This window comes from Bos indicus x Bos taurus, chromosome 8 (genome assembly GCF_003369695.1).
Source record: "Bos indicus x Bos taurus breed Angus x Brahman F1 hybrid chromosome 8, Bos_hybrid_MaternalHap_v2.0, whole genome shotgun sequence".
NCBI classification, from domain to species: Eukaryota; Metazoa; Chordata; class Mammalia; order Artiodactyla; family Bovidae; genus Bos; species Bos indicus x Bos taurus.
The window spans coordinates 39113456-39134374 of record NC_040083.1 but is presented as its reverse complement, the minus strand read 5'-3'; the positions used below and the strand labels follow the sequence as shown (position 1 = coordinate 39134374).

The window sequence follows — 20919 nt, the reverse complement described above, 5'->3', positions numbered from 1 at the left end:
GATCTGGGTCATAAAGATCTTTTTTTGTACAGTTCTTCTGTGTATTCTTGCCACCTCTTCTTAATATTTTCTGTTTCTGTTAGGTCCATACTATTTCTGTCCTTTATTGTGCCCATTATTGCATGAAATATTCCCTTGGTATCTCTGATTTTCTTGAAGAGATCTCTAGTCTTTTCCATTCTATTATTTTTTTAATTTAATTTTATTTTATTTTATTTATTTTTTGTTTTTGTTTTTTTTAATTTTACTTTATTTTTAAACTTTACAATATTGTATTAGTTTTGCCAGATATCGAAATTCATTTCCATTCTATTATTTTCCTCTATTTCTTTGCACTGATCACTGAGAAAGGCTTTCTTATCTCTCCTTGCTATTCTTTGGAACTCTGCATTCAAATGGGTATATCTTTCCTTTTCTCCTTTGCCTTTAGCTTCTCTTCTTTTCTCAGCTATTTGTAAAGCCTACTCAGACAACCATTTTGCCTTTTTGCATTTCTTTTTCTCAGGGATGGTCTTGATCACTGCCTCCTGTACAATGTCACAAACCTCCAACTATAGTTCTTCAGACACTCTGTCTATCGGATATAATCCCTTGAGTCTATTTGTCACTTCCACTGTATAATCATAAGGGATTTGATTTAGGTCATACCTGAATGGTCTAGTGGTTTTCCCTACTTTTTTTCAACTTAAGTCTTTTTGCAATTTGATTGAATTTTGCAATCAGGAGTTCATGATACCAGTTATAAAATTCTGCCCTGGTTAAGAACCACATTGAGGGATCTGGACTCTTCCTGTTTACTCTTTGAAAATTTGGAACTTTAGAAATGACTTACTAAAAAGAACAGATCATAAAGAAAAACATTTACAATATTATTTTTAAATCATAGCAGGAATAGTATTTTAATTTAGTATATAGCAAAATACCAAATGTTGGCACATTGCACATAGGAGAAATGAACATTGCCAAAACCATTAAAAGTGCAACCTTTTTACCCAAAATACTTTTGAGGTTATTATCTTTCATATGACTCTGAGGTAAGTGAATAAATGGGGATCTGAAGCACCAGTGAAGTAGTTTTAAAATTATTTGTTTTGGAAATGTTGACTACTTGAGTTTAACAGATAAGCTTTCTCCCTGAAATATATTTTTAAAATCCAGTTTGTTTTTTATTTTCATTATTTGCTTTCAGTTACCTTTAATATGGCTACTTAAATACCAGTGAAATAGGAAGTCTTAGACTTTGAAGAAGAGATAATAGTGGAAATTAACATAAGCTGAATATTTTTAAAATTAGCATTTTATGTTGATACCGGCAGTAGCAATCTTTTATTAATCATCTGTTAATTTTTTGTACCTGAGAAGCTAAAAGAGCAATGGCTTTTCATCACTTTGTGGAAGAAGATGCATTTTAAACAAAGAAGGGAGTCAAAATAATTAAAGTATAAATTCAAGGCAGTGGTTCTCAACTAGGGGTGATCTGGAGACATCTTTGGTTGTCCACCTGGGATAGAGGGTGTTACTGTTGATACCTGTGTGTAGACCGCAGGAATACTGGTAAACATTCTGTAATGCACAGGACAGCATGCCCTGCCCCCCACCCCACCCCAGTTAATTATCTGGCCCAGATGTGCTGCGGTTGAGAAACCTGGATTGAAACAACAGAATAGTTTCGTTTACACTATTAGAATTATACACTAATATACAGTATTAGAATTATTCAAATAATTAGAAATGCTGAAACATTTAATAAATAAACTTATTGGACTAATGGTCTGACATATTGAGTATAATACCATATTTTCGTGAGTTATAAAATATTTTACTATATAGATTTGAGTTCTCAATTAATTGGCAGAGTACTAGACATTCTAAAATTTCAAGGGCCCACACACTTCCTGAGAGTATCTACGTCCCATACAGAATCTGGTGGATAGCTCAGGACTTGGTCTTCTGGTGAGGAGGCGGTTCTTTGGCTGCTTTGGCCTTGAAATCCAGTTCCGTGCCCTCTGGCATTGCTGGAACAACTCACTGGAGTACTTTTCTCCAGTTAGCCTGAATATTCTTTGGTGAAGATCTCTGTATCCAACTTCTAAATAAAAGGATCTGGCTTGTAAAAATCAATACCATTAACATGCAATTTGAAAGTAATTTTGTTTCTAAAATTTTCTTAAAAAAAATGTGTCACCTAAAATTATGTGAAATATGTTAAAATTCCATTCCATTAGTTCACTCTTCCTCTTCCTTTCTCTTTCTAAATAATTCCATGCTAAAGTCTTTAGGAAAGGCAGAACAAAGGAGATACCCATCCTGGCAGGGGTAGGGGAAGGCTGTGGTGGCTCAGAGATGGGTTTTGGAACCTGAGAGCGTGAGGAGGGCATCCACACTGGGGTCAGAGAGAGTGAGAAGGTGGTGCACGGAGACATGTGTGAGCGTGAGCTGGTAAAGGAGGGCTTCTGCCCAGTGGGTCAGGCAGCTGTGTCAGCACCTGTAAGGAATGAGGAAAACGTCTGTCTATGTGATGGGTGGCAGTGTAAACAGTTGCAACTCAGAGTACAGAAGGCAGTCTGTGTAGGAGGGCTTCCTGCCAAGGGTGCTGACACTGAAACAGGCTTAGAAATGTGAAAATAAAATAATGCCTTAGAAATCCTGATGGAAAATTAATAACCAGAAATTTTGTACACAGCCAAACTTATCAATTAAGTGTCAGATGAGAATAAAGTTATTTTTAGGTATAAAAGATATCAACATTTTTCTTCCATTCACTTTTTCTCAGAAAGCTATGAGTTTCAGCAAATGAGGGAGCACAACATAGGATATAGAAAATGAAAGACCCACTACAGGGATAAGAAAAAGAGATCCTCCACCATGGTGGTGGAGAACTCAGGATGAGAGTGGAGCACCAGATGTAGAGGGAAAACAGTCACGGTGAGAGCAGGTTAGAAGCCTCCACATTTCTTCAGGATATTGATTGAATAACTGATGTGAATGAATGTCTTGGGACTAGATTTAGAAACCAACAAAGATTCAGATTAAAGAAGTGATAGATACAGAAAATACTAAGCACTCAAAACAGCAACAGGATTAATTCCAGAGAAAACAGGAAGCTGAGCAAGAAAGGAATGGTAATCATACTTTATAACGTGGCATAGCTGTGAAGTGTTTTCATCATCCTTACAATGTGAACACTGACTACAGATATAACTAAAAATGATTACAGAGCAGTACTTGAAGGATGCGGGAATGCGAAGGATTCGGCTGTATGAAGGTGGTGGGATAGGAGAACTAAGAGAGCAAATTCTTCATGATTTAAATAGTGTGTCAAGAAATAGTATCAAAAAGTATTTTGAAACATTAAGAAGTAACTACATCGGGATATTAAAGATATAAAGTTACACAAAGTAACATAGTAACTAAAATATGTGTGCTTTCAAAAGCACTGCTTAACATTTCTGTTTGAGTGGATTTGACTTCCAGCTTCTAGCATCTGAATCTCTTGTCTGAGGGTTTTCTCTGGCCTCTAGATCATACTTATCCTGAATATCATACGTGCTGGAGAAATAACACATCAGGAAGTGCCCTCCATGAGTGAACTCAAGAGTTGGTTATAAATACCCCAACTCTTTCACTCCTTGTGTGGGATAACTCAGGCCTAGGGGAGTGTGTTCTAAACCTTTTCTCAGCGTTCCCCAGCAGATTAAACTCCATTTGCCCACAGAGGTAACTTCCTGTGTCTGACTTCATTTACTGCCTTTCTTTTCTTCCTCAATTCCCCACAAGCATTTCTATGATTGTCTGCCAAATAAATGACTCAGTCAGGTCATTATTGCAAAATTTGCCTCAGGGAGATCCTACACTGAGACAGCTAAAACAGATAAAAGTGGATATCTCTGAGAAAAAGGAAATGGGAAGTTGAACAGAATGTCTTTTAACTAGGACTTATGAGCCTGTTTAAATTTTTCCTTTTCCTAAAATTCTCCTATTCTAGTAGGAAATTGATGTCTCTGTTGCAATTGCTGAAAAGTACTTATGAAAGTCATAAGCTGAACAGAACCTCTTTTGCCTGCCTAGTTAGACTGTCAAGCTGTTTCAGAGGTGGTGAGCCTCCAGTTTAGACAAGGAAAACAACTGGAAGTTCAGTCCAGCAACCTGTGTTTTCCCATGGCTATTGAATTTGGAGAAGTAACTATCTGTAGGCATAGACTATATTCAAATTCCTGGTGTCTTTTTATTATTGTTATTCTGAAACAGGTAGCATTTTCAAAGATTTAATTCCTTGAAGATGAAAAGTATTCCCGAGACCAGTTTTTCTGTTATTTTAGGAATATATAAAATTGTCAAGTATCTCAGAATCCATATTGGGTTCCTCACGCTCTCCTTGACCGTCTCTCTCTCTCTTTCAATATCACTTTGGTGGATCGAGTTGGTTCTACCTTCTACTCAAGTCAGATCTTCATCAGCAGTACTTTAATGGTGTGGAGATAGTGTGAAGAGAAAGACAAATTATCACCTATATTCCTCAAAGCCCAACCATATTATCCTTGACATCCTGATAGATTTTCACAGTCTTCTGTTATTGCATTTCAATGTCAACTGTTATCTATAGTCCTTGATTTTCACATACATTCAACACCTATTTCCTTACAGTTTTTTGAAACCTTCAATAAGCTAATTCTCTGATTGCCAGTCTTCCATGGGATGTGACTTCATTTGGACACATCCTTAACTCTGTTCTCCTAACACCAAATGAAATGGCAAAACCACCTCCGATTAAGAATCTGCCTGCATCCCATCATTCAGTGACACTTGTGAACTAAAATTGTGAACCAAAAAGGTCATCCAGACCTCAGACTCAGCAGTGTTACTGAATCTTTATCAGTGGGGTATAGATTTCCATTTGCTTTTATCTGAGATCACGATGAATTTGTGTTGCCCCAGCCATACTTCTTACTGTCATCCAAGTAGCCAGAGGAGCAAGTTAGCCTAGCAAAATAAACTGGCCTTTGAGGGGATCCCATGGGTGACTTTAGTCCCTGGGAAATTCAGTTCCCCCATCTAGGCCAGTAACTGAACTGTGGCAGCCATTCTTGAGCTCTTTGCTGTGAGAGGGCTTTGGGTTAGCTCTCTCCCTTCCTGAAACTATACTTGGTCCTCTTCTTATTTTCTAGTCTTTTTTTTGTTTCCCTTTCTCTCCCCCTGGTTAATGTGTGCTTCCTGGTGCGCCTGTAGCCCAAGTACTTTTCCAGCCTTCATAATCCAAGACTGATGCAGAGTTTCCAGTAGACAAAGCAGCAGGGATGCTAAATAGTTAGCCTTGAATATTAGAAACTACTTTCTGCAAACTGATAGTTGGTAGTATGCAAGTATTCCTGAAATCGCCTGTAAGCATCCACAAGGCCAAAGCTAAGGAACATTTCCAACCCTCATGCCAAGCAGACATACTCCAAGGCCAAGAAGAACCACACTGCCTGAGTAACAGGCTTTATTTAAAAATATTTTCTCAAAAAACTTATATAAAAATGTATTCTCTGTAAGAGATTATTCTTTTCCCAGAACAGTGGAGCAAAATAGTTCTGGCAAGGGTCTAGAATATCCCATTTGAACATATAAATATTAAAATTGTTGAAATCTATAAAAACATTTTCAACTTCAGATTGCTCATATTCCCATTATGATATTGTAGATTATTTTTGCAACCTGAGTCTTCCTCCCCATCTCTTCTAACTCATATCCTTCTATAGGGCATCTTCTAAGGCTCTGAGACTGAGTATATGTGGTGTTTTTATTAAAAAAAAATTTTTTTTTTAACCCTGTCATTGTTTTCCTAGAGTCAGGCAGCATGTTGTATTGGGGGAAAAAAATCCTCCCAGGTATACCAAATGTTCAAAACAAACTACCATTACTAGATGTGAAACTTTAGGTAAATCACTAAGGGCCTCCATTTATTCAACTGTAAAAATGGAGGCTTAGACAAGATCATTTCTAAAGGTCTTCCCTCCTTCCTTAAGATCTTGATGGTCATTTCAGTATTTGTCATTAAAACTCTTTTCCATAGATTTGGGGCACAGCTATGCAAAGTGCAGTTAAGTATTGGGTGGAACTCCATGTAAACTTTATTTATTTGTAATTTTAGTCAGTGTAACTTTACTCCCCAGTTTTTTCATTTAAATATGAATTTTAAACATTCAAAATACTCAGGTACTGTGATGTCATAAGATCCGTATTTACTATTATAGAGTGATTTCCAAGAAGCGTCATTCTCCTGCAGAGAATTTCTGCACCTGTATTTATTTCCTTTAAATCATGACTTAACCACCACATCCACTAAGAGAGTCTCTGCTTTGGTTAAAACAGTAGTATTTGGGGAGAGATGGACAGTCATATGGACTGAAGACATTCACACCCCCCTCCCCAGCTTTTTTCTTAATCACTGACAAAGACATTGGATGAAGCTGCCATTATTTTAAGCTCTAAATCTTTCCTCCTACTCAGATCATAGTTTGTTATCCTTCTCCTTATATACTTTCTTAGAATAATTTCCTCGATCTTCTTGTAATATCACAAAAATCTGTGGTTGTAATTTAGCTGAACAAAAACCATATGTAGTTCAGAATTTGGAGATGTCAGATGTCTAGTTAATAATTGAGGCTTAGTATTTCTTTTTTTTTTTTTTTGGCTGCACCACATGCTATGTGGGATCTTAGTTCCCCGACCAGGTATCAAACCTGTACCCCCTGAATTGGGAGTGCAGAGTCTTAACCACTGGACCAATAGGGAAGTCCCGAGCATATATTAATGCAATTATTCATTAAGATAAATGACTAAGAAACAGCTCAGGAGAATCCGGGCATAAATGTTTGTCTTTTCAACTAAAGAATACTGTAAATAATAAATTAGGAGGAAAGCTTTGGATCATGATTAATACTAAAAAGACAATTAGGATATATTTTAGTACAGTTGTGTTGTGTTGCAAAGCCATTAGTTAATAGCTATGCTTTGATTTTTACCTCCCCACACACCAGACTTGGCTCTGGGGATGGACTCAGGATAATAAAAAGGAATAATAACAAGGCTGGGGAGCCATTTGGAGGTTTTAGAGGGAGGAGAAGGTGATTTTCCCTCATTTGAGCCACATGGCTTATCTGGGATCCCTGGAGAACACAGGAAGGAACTAAGGAAAAAGTATAAGTATGTGAGTGTGTATAGCAGAGGCTCTATAGAGTAACAGTTATTAGTGAACTCAGGGTCAATGCTAATGTAAGATACCAAGACAGATGGATGGCCTGGTGGTTCAGAAGGAGCTCAGGACCTGGATATGTTGCACATCACAAATCCCATGTAAGTTATTTAGCCAGTCAACCCTTACAGGGTACTGAACCCACTCTTGGGGAGCCCTGGTTAGATCATGTCAGGAATATTTGGACAGCATGATTGAATTTCAGTGGAAAGAAAGACTTCAGTTCAGTTAGTCATGTCTGACTCTTTGCAACCCCATAGACTACAGCATGCCAGGCTTCCCTGTCCATCACCAACTCCCTGAGCTTACTCAAACTGATGTCCATTGAGTCAGTGATGCCATTCAACCATCTCATCCTCTGTCATCCCCTTCCCCTCTCGCCTTCAATCTTTCCCAGCATTAGGGTCTTTTCCAGTAAGTGAATTCTTTGCATCAAGTGGCCGGAGTATTGGAGCTTCAGCATCAGTCCTTCCAATGAATATTCAGGACTGATTTCCTTTAGGATGGACTGGTTGGATGTCCTTGCTGTCCAAGGGACTCTCAAGAGTCTTCTCCAACACGACAGTTCAAAAGCATCAATTCTTTGGTGCTCAGCTTTCTTTATGGTCCAGCTCTCACATTCATACATGACTGCTGGAAAAACCATAGCTTTGACTAGATAGGACCTTTGTCGGCTGACAAAGGAAAGAAAGACTTAATGATTCCCAATTCTGACGTGGTCTACAAGCCAGTGCTAAATCTTAGATATCCACTAGACTACGAGTATGCCTCCCAATTAGTTCCTTCTTTTTTTTTTTTTTCTCTAATTTTATTTTATTTTTAAACTTTACATAATTGTATTAGTTTTGCCAAATATCAAAATGAATCCGCCACAGGTATACATGTGTTCCCCATCCCGTCTTATGTTCTCCAGGGGCCACAGATAATCCACGTGGATTAAATGAAGGGAAATCACCTTCTCCTCCCTCTAAAACTTCCAACTAGCTCCATAGGCCCGTTATTATTCCTTTTCATTTTCCTGAGTCCATCCCCAGAACCACATCTTAGACAGATCAGGGCCCCGGCGAGTGCTCAGGTGACCATTGCAGTTCCTCCCTGATTGGGCTCTGGGATCCTCCCTGAGCAACTGACTGATTCCAGTAAAACCCCAGTGCAGATTCTTTCATGCCCATTACCCTGAAGATAGAGTGCAAACTATGGAGTGTTACACCCAAGGTCCTTGAGGAGTTGAACTGTGCCTCCAGGCTCCTTTCATGACAAGTACCCCATGTGAGGAACTTCTTGCCCCAGGTAAACTGAACAAGCAGCAGCAGATCCCTGGACTTGGCATGTATGGACCTGCCTTTTATCAGTCTTCTGCACAGAATGCCCCTCCCCTTTACCTCCTTGTCTTCATGGAGAAAATCAACATATCCTCGAAGACCTCCCCCAAGTTCTCTGCAACTATTATTGTTTCAAACTATATCTTGTGATGCTTAAAAGTAGCAGCCATTGTATTCATAATTGTTTTCTCCCTTCAGATTTCATTTTCTGGTATTCTCCCTGGCCTTCTTTTATTCTCTGGCCATGCCAAGTCTCAGAGCATTCCTCTGGCTCTTCCCTTTGCCTAGAGATCCCTTCCCTGTCCCCATTCATGTTCTTCACAGGACTGCCTCATTCAAGTCTTAGCTCAAGTGTCATCTCTGCAGAAAGGCAGTCCCTACTGTCCAAGATCAAACTAGCCTTCTCCAACATTCTTCTTATCATTCCTTTATCATCCTATTTGCATGTGTCACTGTTAGAAATGAACTTATCTTCATATTTATTGATTCTCTCCCCATATCTCCACTCTTCTCTAGAACTTACTTCTCTGCCTAGGATATAGCAACCTTGTCTCTACATTCATTCATGTAGCGCTAGTGCCTACAACAGTGCCTGACACACAGTAGGTCTTAATAAATATTTTGAAATTAGCACATGTAGGGTTTACACCTGTAAAAATGGCATAAATAGAATTATTTTATGAGTATAGATTTCCTGGTGAGTGGAAATAAAAAAGTAGGCATCCTAATTAACCTTGCCTTCTTCCTACCTCTCTAGTGACTATACCTTGAGTCATTATTTGAATGTTTTTACCTTTTGTCTTTCACAACTCTCTTTGCATGTCAAGAATGCATTAAGGCAGAAGTTTTTCAAGATCTTTTAAAGTGTAGACATGGGAGCCAAACCATCTAAGGTTATGTCTCAGTTCTGTCTGTGTATAATCCTGAGTAAGTAATTCAGTTTTTTGTTGTTGTTTTTGTTTTTTTTTTTCAGTAAACAACTTAGTCTTTTATTTGCCTAAGGCCAGTGTTGCAGGCACTGAGGCCCCAAGACTTCCAGAAGGGATGGGGGTGAGGGGAGTCACCCTGCCTCCCAGGTGCTGCCTGCCCCATCCTGCTTCCTGCAGGAGATGGGAGAGTAGATAAAGTGTGCCCTTGCACCATCATGTATCTCAATTGTGTGTGTGTGTGTCAGTCGCTCAGTTGTGTCCGACTCTTGAGACCCCATGGACTGTAGCCCACCAGGCTCCTCTGTCCAAGGGATTCTCCAGGCAAGAGTACTGGAGAGGGTTGCCATTTCCTTCTCCAGTTTTTTTATGCCTTAGTTTTCACATCTATGAAATGATGCCTGCCTCATGAGGTTGTTTGGATGATTACAAGAATTTATGCAAAACAGAGAGTGTATGGCCATAGCAAGTGCAATATACATGTTAATCGTTAATATTAGTATTTTTCTATCATGTGGAGACAGGACACAATTTAAAAATCCAAATAAAAGTAGTATCTGTGGGAGATTAATGTGATGGTGAAAGTGTGTGTGACAGAGAAATGAGAGCAGAACTTTTGCTTTCAGAAATTCAGAACAATATATTTTATAACATTACATTTAGATGTTTGTGATACATACACATATATAGGAAATCTGAAAGTTATTTAGAGTACTTCCATGATTTTGTGTTGAATGGTATAAATTTTATTTTAAAATAGTTTAACAAAATTCATCTTGATTATTATTTTAAAACGAAATCCATTATATCAAAATCGCAAGCATTTAAAAAGTTATAAAGGTCATGATTCAAGTCAACAATTCTGTGTTTTGAGATCTGGTGGGTAAACGTGATTTCATTTGTCTATGAAAAATTTACTCTGTTCCTTTCTTGCTTTTTCAAGGCTTTCAAAAGTGATCATTCCTTTTGGCAGCTGCAGCTTACTCTTTTCTGTTTCCAGTATGTTCTCGGCTTCACCTTAAATAAAGTACAGAAATGTACAAAGTGACAAAGGGGTAATTAGCATTTTGTGAGAAGACCTACTTGCTGTATTCCAGTGACATGCTGTAGCACTGTATGGAGGCATGCCCCCAGATCTCACTGTTAAATATCTTACCTACTGTTCCCGGGAGAACTGACCTCCCAAAGGAAATACAATAATGAATACATAAGATACATAAGATACATCAGATTCCAGAGATTTTATTTGACAGAGGACAGCATTTTTAAATATAGAAGAGAAACAATACCAAGTAATATTGTTTGTTCCTTGAAGGAAAGTTAGGATGATAAGTTTGAGTTGTGTTAGGAGGGGATTAGGGTGGAGAAATCACGTATAGTTCTTATTGTCCCTTCTTATAAGTGACATGAGAAAAAACAAAGTTTACTAAAATGTCTAATTTTTCAAGAAAGCTAATCTTTGACTTGAAACTACTTATAAATATCCCAAATAAATGCACACACACACATATATATACATTTCTATAAACAAGTCCTCTTTTAAATAATAGCTCGTAATTTCTTGGGCCCAGTGACTTTTGCCAACTTTTATTCTTTAAGACTAATTAGCAATATTTGAAAAGTTATATATTGTTGATATTCCATATACTTTCCTTGAGAATAAAGGCAATTGTTTTCTTTAAGTATTCCTCTTTTAACACACAATTAATTTATATTCCAAACCCAACAGGGCAGGCTACAATTTGTAAATTATCACAGCATTCCAACTATCTGCAAATAAGTTTTTTCCCCCCTCAGTCTAAAATAGTAAATAAAAATAATAATAAAATTGTATGTAATTCTGCAGGCTATTGATGACAGACTAGATGTTTCCATTTAAGAGTACCTTCCACATGACAGATTCTTAGTATGTGTTAACAGAATGGCTGATAATAAATTCAATTAAATAGGAAGTGTATATCTTAGAGTGATCACTAGTTAACAGGGCTATATGTTATAGTCTATATATTCTTTTTAATGGCAAACTTCTTAGTGGGTTCTAAATTTTTTTTTAAAACAAGAAATTTCCATTTCCACAACATATCTTGGAAGTTAAATTTTTGTACTCTATAGATTCTAATGGGCCTGTAATAAAAGTATTTCCAAAATGCATAAGCAAAATGTTCCTAGAAAATAAATTTGCCCTTCATTAGTAATATCTTCAAGTGAATGCTCTATAACAGAGTTGAGATTTCTTAATACTACGTATTAATTTGTATGAGGCACTGAGAATCTAATGTATATATAAACAATGAGACACAGTTGAGCTCAGACTAAAAAATTCTTAAGCAGATGACTAACATGAAACTGAACAGGTTACTGAAATGAATTTTAACATAAGTAAATCAATTTGTACAGTTAGTTTTCAGCTTAAAATAGAATTGTACTCCAAAAGTTAATTTGTATATCAGTGTTTTAGAACTCAGAATACATTTTCCACAGTGATATATGCTATAAATTTCTAGGCAACCCACAAGACACTTAGCCCACTATATAGCTGAACTGTGATACTAATAACGTCTGACCCCAGAAGACATTTTAACCTAGTATTTTTGTGAAAAATATACTTCTGTTTTCAAATGGGGATTTTAAAAAATTTATTTTTAATTGGAGGATAACTGCTTTACAGTATAGTTTTGGGTTCTGCCATAGAGCAACATGAATCAGCCCTAAGTGTACATGTCCTCTCCCTCTTGAACCTCCCCCCTCAACCCTCCACTTCATCCCACCCCTCTAGGTTGACACAGAGTACCACATTTAGCTCCCTGTGTTATACAACTTCTCATTAGCTATCTCATTTACATATGGTAATGTATATATGTTTCAGTGCTACTCTCTCAGTACATCCCACTCTCTCCGTCCCCTGCTATGTCCAGAGTCTTTTCCCTATGTCTGTATCTCTATTCCTGCCCTGCAAATAGGTTCATTAGTATCATTTTTCTAGATTCCATATATATGCATTAATATATGACACTTGTTTTTCTTTCTGACTGACTTCAGTCTGTATAGCGGGCTCTAGGTTCATTCACCTCACTCAAATGTGTTCCTTTTTATGGCTGAGGAGTATTGCATTGTATATATGTACCACAACTTCTTTATCCATTAATCTGTTGATGTATATCTAGGTTGCTTCCATGTCCAGCTATTGTAAATAATGCTGCAATGAACATTGGGGTCCATATGTCTTTTTCAGTTATGGTTTTCTCAGGGTTATATGCCCAGTGGTGGGATTGCTGGGTCATATGGTAGTTTTATTCCTATTTTTTTTTTCTTAAGGAATCTACATACTGTTCTCCATACTGGTTGTATCAATTTACATTCCCACCAACAGAGCAAGAGGGTCCCCCTTTCTCCACACCCTTTCCAGCATTTATTGTTTGTATATTTTTTGGTAATGGCCATTCTGACTGGTGTGAGGTGATACTTCATTATAGTTTTGATTTGCATTTCTCTAATAATGAGCATTGTTGAGCATCTTTTCATGAGTTTGTTGGCTATCTGTATGTCTTCTTTGGATAAATGTCTATTTAGTTCTTCCTACCAGTTTTTGATTGGGTTGTTTGTCTTTATGGTATTGAGCTGCACGAGCTGCTTATATATTTTGGAGATTAATCCTTTATCAGTTGTTTCTTTTGCAGTTATTGTCTCTGTCAAATGGGAATTTTAAAGAACATATAATCCCTCTATCTCCCTAAGTCTGTGAATGAAATGTTTTACTCCCTACTTCCAATACCTACAGAGGAATGTGCACCTTCTCCTTTCCCAAACAATATCAGTCCCTACAGAGCCTCAGGGATAGTCATGAGCCTACAGCTCAGGACAGAACAGGATGTCAAAAATGAAGACTTGGGAAATACTGTTTCCAATATGCTCTGGGCTGAAGGCTTCAGGAGTAGGAAAATAGTTATCCTTCTGAGTGGTATGTGGTGGTGGGAATCAAGACATAGATATCCTGAACTGATGGGAAATCCTGTCTTTCTGGGTCAGGAACGGCATCTGTGTCAGCCGTGCTATTTTCTAGGGCAGTGAAAGCCAGAGTTCAGTGTGAAAGCAGCATGGTACTGGTGAATATTTAACAGCACGCTTCCCAAAACAACAAAAAATGTGTATAAGCTTATTATGTACATAGCTTATTATAAATTTTGCTTATATGAAATATGTTTAGCACATAATTTATAAATAATAACACAATACTCTTTATCATGAATTCCATATAGGAAATTGATCCTTAAAGAATGTTTTTATTGATTTTTGCTGAACTCTTTTACCCATAGCTCACCTATAACAGTTGATGAGATAGTATAATTCAACATGAATGATGTTTGCTATTTTTATTTATGTTAATAAGTAGGACAAAAGTGAAACAAGGACAAATGTTGAAATTTATTTGTTTGAGAATGCTGTGAACTTTGTTGAATCAGATAATAGTTTTAAAATATTAGAACACTTCCTAAATTTTTTAATGTTATTCACAATATGATGGCTTTACAGTACACTTTTAAGACTAATACACATTATTAACATTTTCTTCATCATTTTTTTTTAAGTCTAGACCATGGGTTGGCAAACTTTCTTAAAAGGCCAGATAGGAAACATTTTAGGCTTGTGGGCATGTTCATATCTGTTTCAGTAAGTCGTCTCTGACATGGAAATGGGAAAGTAGAAATGAATGGGCACATCTGTGTTCCAATAAAACTTTATTTTCAAAAATAGGTGGCCAGCCTATAGACCACAGTTTATCAACCCCTGATCTAGACAATCAGCAAAATAGTAAGTCAAGCCTTAATTTGGGATTTGCAGATTTCCATGGTGTAAATACTCCCACCATGACCAACTTTAAGCTGACATGCCAGTGGGATGGCGTGGAAGTCAGAGTTGCATCTGTATTTTATTGTGTCTATATATTGTATATGCATTTCCACCATACAGATACAGTAGATATACATAACTTGAAGAGATATACATAAGAGTATAGATAATAATAAAATTAGAGGCTGATAAGCTCTGAGTATGTATTAATGTTTCTTATATAATTCAAACTATTTATTTTCTGTAATTTATTGAATTGTAAGTTTACGTACTTCTATTTTTTTTTTAATTTGAGTATAGTTGATTGACAATGTTGTGTTAGTTTATATCATTTAATTTTTAATAATGACTGTATTTAACAAACACCTTACAAAATTCCTAAACATTTGACAGTTGGCGCCTGTGAGCTGTTTGAGGTGACTTCAGCATATCATTATATAAGAGGGGACAGAAATATTGGTCAATGGTAGCTCAGGGAGAGTTGGGAGGACTGGATCCTTGAACCGAAAAGTGAATCAGAAATTGAGATTCCGGTTTATCAAAGACTTACCTTTCATTCTGTGTATAAGGGTTCCATAGCCCATGTCATACTGGTAGGCAAGGACAAAGCCTAGTGGAACTATAGGAAAGATGAGGACGGGTTTCTTCCCTTTAATTGCTCTAATTCAATAACAAGAAATAATTAATATAAAAGAAAAACCTGTAAATACATATCTCTGTACTCAATGAAAAAAAAAGTTACCTGCTTTTTGGAAGAATATCCTACATTTTAGAAGGTACTTAATTTTCTATGGAGATAGGATTTCCTTATTCATAATTCCTCAGCAGATTCTGTAGTTCTCTGGTAGGGTGTATGGGCCTATGATTGTTCATCTTTATTTGATGTTGAGGCTCAGATTACTCATTTTAAAAATATGTAAGTATTGATATTTATCCCTTAGGGATTGTGGAAATGAATTTGTAGAGACCTTCTAGCTTAGCATAAAGTCAGTCCTCTCCCTTACTTATATTGTAAAATGGAGAAAGGTACAGGAGAAATCTAAGAAACTAAAGGCAGAATTAACTATTACTATCCTTGTTCTACAGTTACCCCCAAGCACTAAGCTATAAGAGTTACTTTGTTGACATATATGTATACTATTTAGGTCAAAGTCCTATTTGGCCAACTTAATAATATGATCATGGCAAAGACAAAAAGAAATGGAAGAAAATTTTAAAATAAATAGCAAACATACCCAGCTGTTAAAGAGACGGCTGTAATGCCAAAAAAAGTTCCAAAATATTTGAGGAATTCCCGAGACCAAGCAATCTGCATAGCCATTTGTCTTTCTCTCATTTCATTCTGCATTATTAGCTGCCTTTCCAGCTGAACAAAATAAAAGACAAAAGTATGGTTACACGTATTTGAATCTGAGCACGGAGTTAGTAATCTGCTCTTCCAGTGCATTTTCTTTCTTAAAATTTATATTATTTATATTTATATAATTTATAATTATAAATAATTTTATAATAACATATTCCATTTTTGTATTTATCAAAGAGGGAAGAAAAAAAACGGTTTGGCATTATTTATATCAATTCAGTTCAGTCTCTCAGCTGTGTCCAACTCTTTGCAACCCCACAGACTGCAGCATGCCAGGCTTCCCTGTTCATCACCAACTCCCTGAGCTTGCTGAAACTCACGTCCATCGAGTTGGTGATGCCATCCAAACATCTCATCCTCTGTCATCCCCTTCTCCTCCTGCCTTCAATCTTTCCCAGCATCAGAGTCTTTTCCAATGAGTCAGTTCTTCGAATCAGGTGGCCAAAGTATTGCAGTTTCAGCTTCAGCATCAGTCTTTCCAATGAATATTCAGGACTGATTTCCTTTAGGATGGACTGGTTGGATCTCCTTGCAGTCCAAGGGACTCTCAAAGAGTCTTCTCCAACACCACAGTTCAAAAGCATCAATTCTTCGGTGCTCAGCTTTCTTTATAGTCCAACTCTCACATCCATACATGACTACTGGAAAAACCATAGCTTTGACTAGACGGACCTTTGTTGGCAAAGTAATGTCTCTGCTTGTTAATATACTGTCTAGGTTGGTCATAGCTTTTCTTCCAAGGAGCAAGCATCTTTTAATTTCATGGCTGCAGTCACCATCTGCAGTGATTTTGGAGCCCAAGAAAATAAAATCTCTCACTGTTTTCATTGTTTTGCCATCTATTTGCCATGAAGTGATGGGGCCAGATGCCATGATCTTGGTTTTCTGAACATTGAATTTTAAGCCAACTTTTTCACTCTCCTCTTTCACTTTGATCAAGAGGCTCTTTAGTTCTTTGCTTTCTGCCATGTGTGGTGTCATCTGCATATCTGAGGTTAATATTTCTCCCGGCAATCTTGATTCCAGCTTGTGCTTCATCCAGCCCAGCATGTCGCATGATGTACTCTGCATATAAGTTAAATAAGCAGGGTGACAAGATACAGCCTTGACGTACTCCTTTCCCAATGTGGAACCAATCTGTTGCTCCGTATCTTGTTCTAACTGTTGCTTCTTGACCTGCATACAGATTTCTCTGGAGGCAGGTAAGGTGGTCTGGTATTCAGATAACCACAATTACTTATATATCCCTTATCATAAATAATTACTTTTAAGCTTTATATTCCATACATTTTCTATTTTCTTACTAAAACACACCATGAAAATTTTCCTTGCAGCGTCAGGAAGTGAGGAAGATAACTGCTTTTTTCTCTTTAAATTTTTCCAATTTCTCCTCAAGCATTCCTATCCCTAATACTCATATCACCCTCCTTGTGTATTAGACCTTATTTGCCCTAAAGAGGTGCAGTATATACCACAGAAGATTTTTTGTTAAAAGGGTGGGTTGAGCTGATCTGCTTTACTTTAAAACAATGCTCAAATGTTAGCTCATCAGTTTTTCAGAGTATTTTGGGAGCTCAGCTTGGATAGCTGTTAATCTGGAGATTCTCTCATTAAGAAAAAAAATACATTTTACAGCAGCTAAAATCAGAATCCAGTTAACATTGGAAGGTTAATCTGGTGTATAAAAATTGTTAATGGGAAGAATTCATGGTACAATCATTTCCAATTCTAACTGAAATTTTGAAGTGAAGTGAAATGAAGTCACTCAGTCATGTCCGACTCTTTGCGACCCCATGGACTGTAGCCCACCAGGCTCCTCAGTCCATGAGATTTTCCAGGCATGAATACTGGAGTGGGTTGCCATTTCCTTCTCCAGGGAACTGAAATTTTAGACAAGCATTTAAATTAGAAATTGGTTCTTTAAGCTTGATTTAAAAATTAAAACAAAAGCAGATTGTAGGAAGAATTCATTATGTAGTTATCCATTTCTTGGAAAAGATACTTCTGATATTTGTGTACACATGCAATTTTTTTAAATTTTATTTTTAAACTTTACAATATTGTATTGGTCTTGCCAAATATCGAAATGAATCCGCCACAGGTATACATGTGTTCCCCATCCTGAACCCTCCTCCCTCCTCCCTCCCCATACCATCCCTCTGGGTCGTCCCAGTGCACCAGCCCCAAGCATCCAGTATCGTGCATCGAACCTGGACTGGTGACTCGTTTCATACATGATATTATACATGTTTCAATGCCATTCTCCCAAATCTTCCCACCCTCTCCCTCTCCCACAGAGTCCATAAGACTGTTCTATACATCAGTGTTTGTTTTGCTGTCTCGTATACAGGGTTATTGTTACCATCTTTCTAAAATCCATATATATGTGCTAGTATACTGTATTGGTGTTTTTCTTTCTGGCTTACTTCACTCTGTATAATAGGCTCCAGTTTCATCCATCTCATTAGAACTGATTCAAATGAATTCTTTTTAATGGCTGAGTAATACTCCATTGTGTATATGTACCATAGCTTTCTTAGCCATTCATCTGCTGATGGACATCTAGGTTGCTTCCATGTCCTGGCTATTATAAACAGTGCTGTGATGAACATTGGGGTATATGTGTCTCTTTCCCTTCTGGTTTCCTCAGTGTGTATGCCCAGCAGTGGGATTGCTGGATCATAAGGCAGTTCTATTTCCAGTTTTTTAAGGAATCTCCACACTGTTCTCCATAGTGGCTGTACTAGTTTGCATTCCCACCAACAGTGTAAGAGCGTTCCCTTTTCTCCACACCCTCTTCAGCATTTATTGCTTGTAGCTTTTGGATTGCAGCCATTCTGACTGGCGTGAAATGGTACCTCCCATGCAATTTAAAAATAAAATATTTCACTATTACAAGAAAATAATGGTTAATTCCTGAAATTGAAAAAAATATTATTTTTGCATGTTTTCCTGTCCTGATTTGTATGGATCTAAGAGCTCTGCAGAAAAGTGAGCCTGACCCAGTCATGACTAATAAATCTTAGATTTGCTGCTGTTTAATCCCTCTAGTGAGCAGTCATTTCTTTGCAAAGACAATGCTAAATAAAAACCTAAACTGAATAGCTACAGATAGGGAGAGAAAGGTCAAACTGAGAAACAAACATAAGTGTAATTAGAGTTTTATGTTACAAGATTTTTTTATGCTGTAAGCGTTTTCACACAGGCTTTTTGTAAACATAATTTTTTTTTGTTATTTCTTTAAAAAAATTTTATAGTTGATTTACAATGTTGTATTAGTTTCAGATGTACAGCAAAGTGATTCAAAGTGATTCAGTTATATATATGTATATATACACATACATTCTTTATCAGATTCTTTTCCCATTTAGATTATTACAGACTATTAAGTTTCCTGTACTATAGAATAGGTCCTTGTTGATTATCTGTTTTATATATAGTAGTGTATATAGGGTAATCTCAAACTCCTAATTTATCCCTCCCCTCTACTTTCCCCTGTGGTAACCATAAGTTTATTTTCTTAGTCTGTGGGTCTGTTTCTGTTTTGTAAATGAATTTGTCTCATTTTTTTTTTTTAGATCCCACATATAATTGACATCATGATATTTATTTTTCTCTGTGTGACTTACTTTTCTGTGTCCATCCATGTTGCTGTGAATGGCATTATTTCATTCTTTAGTGTGGCTAAGTAATATTCCATTATATATAGCACCACATCTTTATCCATTCTTCTCTCATTGGACATTTAGGTTCTTTCCATGTCTTGGCTATTGTATTAATAAATAGTGCTTCAATGTACGGAGAAGGCAATGGCAACCCACTCCAGTACTCTTGCCTGGAAAATCTCATGGATGGAGGAGCCTGATGGGCTACAGTCCATGGGGTCGCTAAGAGTCGGACATGACTGAGTGACTTCACTTTCACTTTTCACTTTCCTGCATTGGAGAAGGAAATGGCAACCCACTCCAGTGTTCTTGCCTGGAGAATCCCAGGGATGGGGGAACCTGGTGGGCTTCCGTCTATGGGATCGCACAGAGTCAGACACGACGGAAGCGACTTAGCAGCAGCACCAGCACCAGCAGCTGCTGCTGCAATGTACATTAGGATGAATGTATCTTTTTGAATTATGGTTTTCTCTGGATAGTTATTTGCCCATGAGTGGGATTCCTGGCTCATATGATAGTTCTATTTTTAGTTTTTTAAGGAACCTCCATACTATTCTCATAGTGGCTATACCAAGTTACAGTCCTACCACCAATGTAGAGGGGTTCTCTTTTCTCTACACCCTCCCCAGCATTTATTTCTTGTAGACTTTTTGATGATGGTCATTCTGACTGGTGTGAGGTGATATACCTCCTTGTTGTTTTGATTTGCATTTCTCTGATTAGCTTCATTGAGCATCTCTTCATGTGCTTTTTGTCCATCTGTATGTTTTCTTTTGAGAAACGTCTATTTAGCTCTTCTACCAATTTTTTGATTAGGTTGTTTGCTTTTTGATATTAAGATGCATAAGCTATTTGTAATTTTAGAGATTAATCCCTGTCAGTCACATCGTTTGCAAATATTTTCTCCCATTCAGTGGGTTGTCTTTCATTTTGTTTACGGTTTCCTTTGCTGTGCAAAACTTTTTAGGTTTACTTAGATTCCATTTGTTTGTTTTTGTTTCTAATATTCATTGCTGTAGGAGGTGGATCAAGTCAGAAAAGATATTGCTGTAATTTATGTCAAAGAATGTTCTGGCTACATTTTCCTTTAAGAGTTTTATAGTATCGTTCTTACATTTTGAGTTTATTTTTGTGTATGATGTTAGAGAATGTTCTAATTTCATTCTTTTATATGTAGCTGTCCAGTTTTCCCAGCACTATTTATTGAAGATACTGTCTTTTCTCCATTGTATATTCTTGTCTCCTGTGTTGTACATTAATTGACCATTTAGTTAGTTCATTTATGGGCTTTCTCTCCTGTTCCATTGATCCATATTTCTAAGACACATATTAATTAAATTGAAAAAATCATAAACAAAGAGAAAATATTAAAAGCCACAGGAGAAAAACAACAAATAACATACAAGGGAGCCCCCATGAGATTACCAGATGATTTTTTAGCAGAAACTCTGCAGGCCAGAACGAAGTAGCATGAAACATTTAAGGTGAAGAAAGGGAAAAGGATACTTTACCCAGAATATTCTACCCAACAAGGATTTCATTCACATTCAACAGAGAAATC

The 20919-nt window shown here is 37.0% G+C and overlaps 1 protein-coding gene across 2 annotated transcripts in view; it reads right to left on the bottom strand.

Moving 5' to 3' along the window:
* LOC113897061 (insulin-like peptide INSL6) overlaps positions 1-20919 on the bottom strand; it is an 82324-nt gene that overhangs the window by 36155 nt on the left and 25250 nt on the right. Inside the window, exons 4-6 of one of the 2 annotated variants that reach the window (XM_027549341.1) lie at positions 15566-15696; positions 14881-14990; positions 10103-10499 (exon numbers count right to left, since the gene is read on the bottom strand). The exons of the other annotated variant lie outside the window; for it this stretch is intronic. Of the exons in view, the coding sequence (XP_027405142.1) occupies positions 10378-10499; positions 14881-14990; positions 15566-15696 (363 nt within the window). The 3' untranslated portion in view covers positions 10103-10377. Of the gene's footprint in view, positions 1-10102; positions 10500-14880; positions 14991-15565; positions 15697-20919 lie in introns of those variants that run through there. 2 annotated transcript variants of the gene reach the window in all.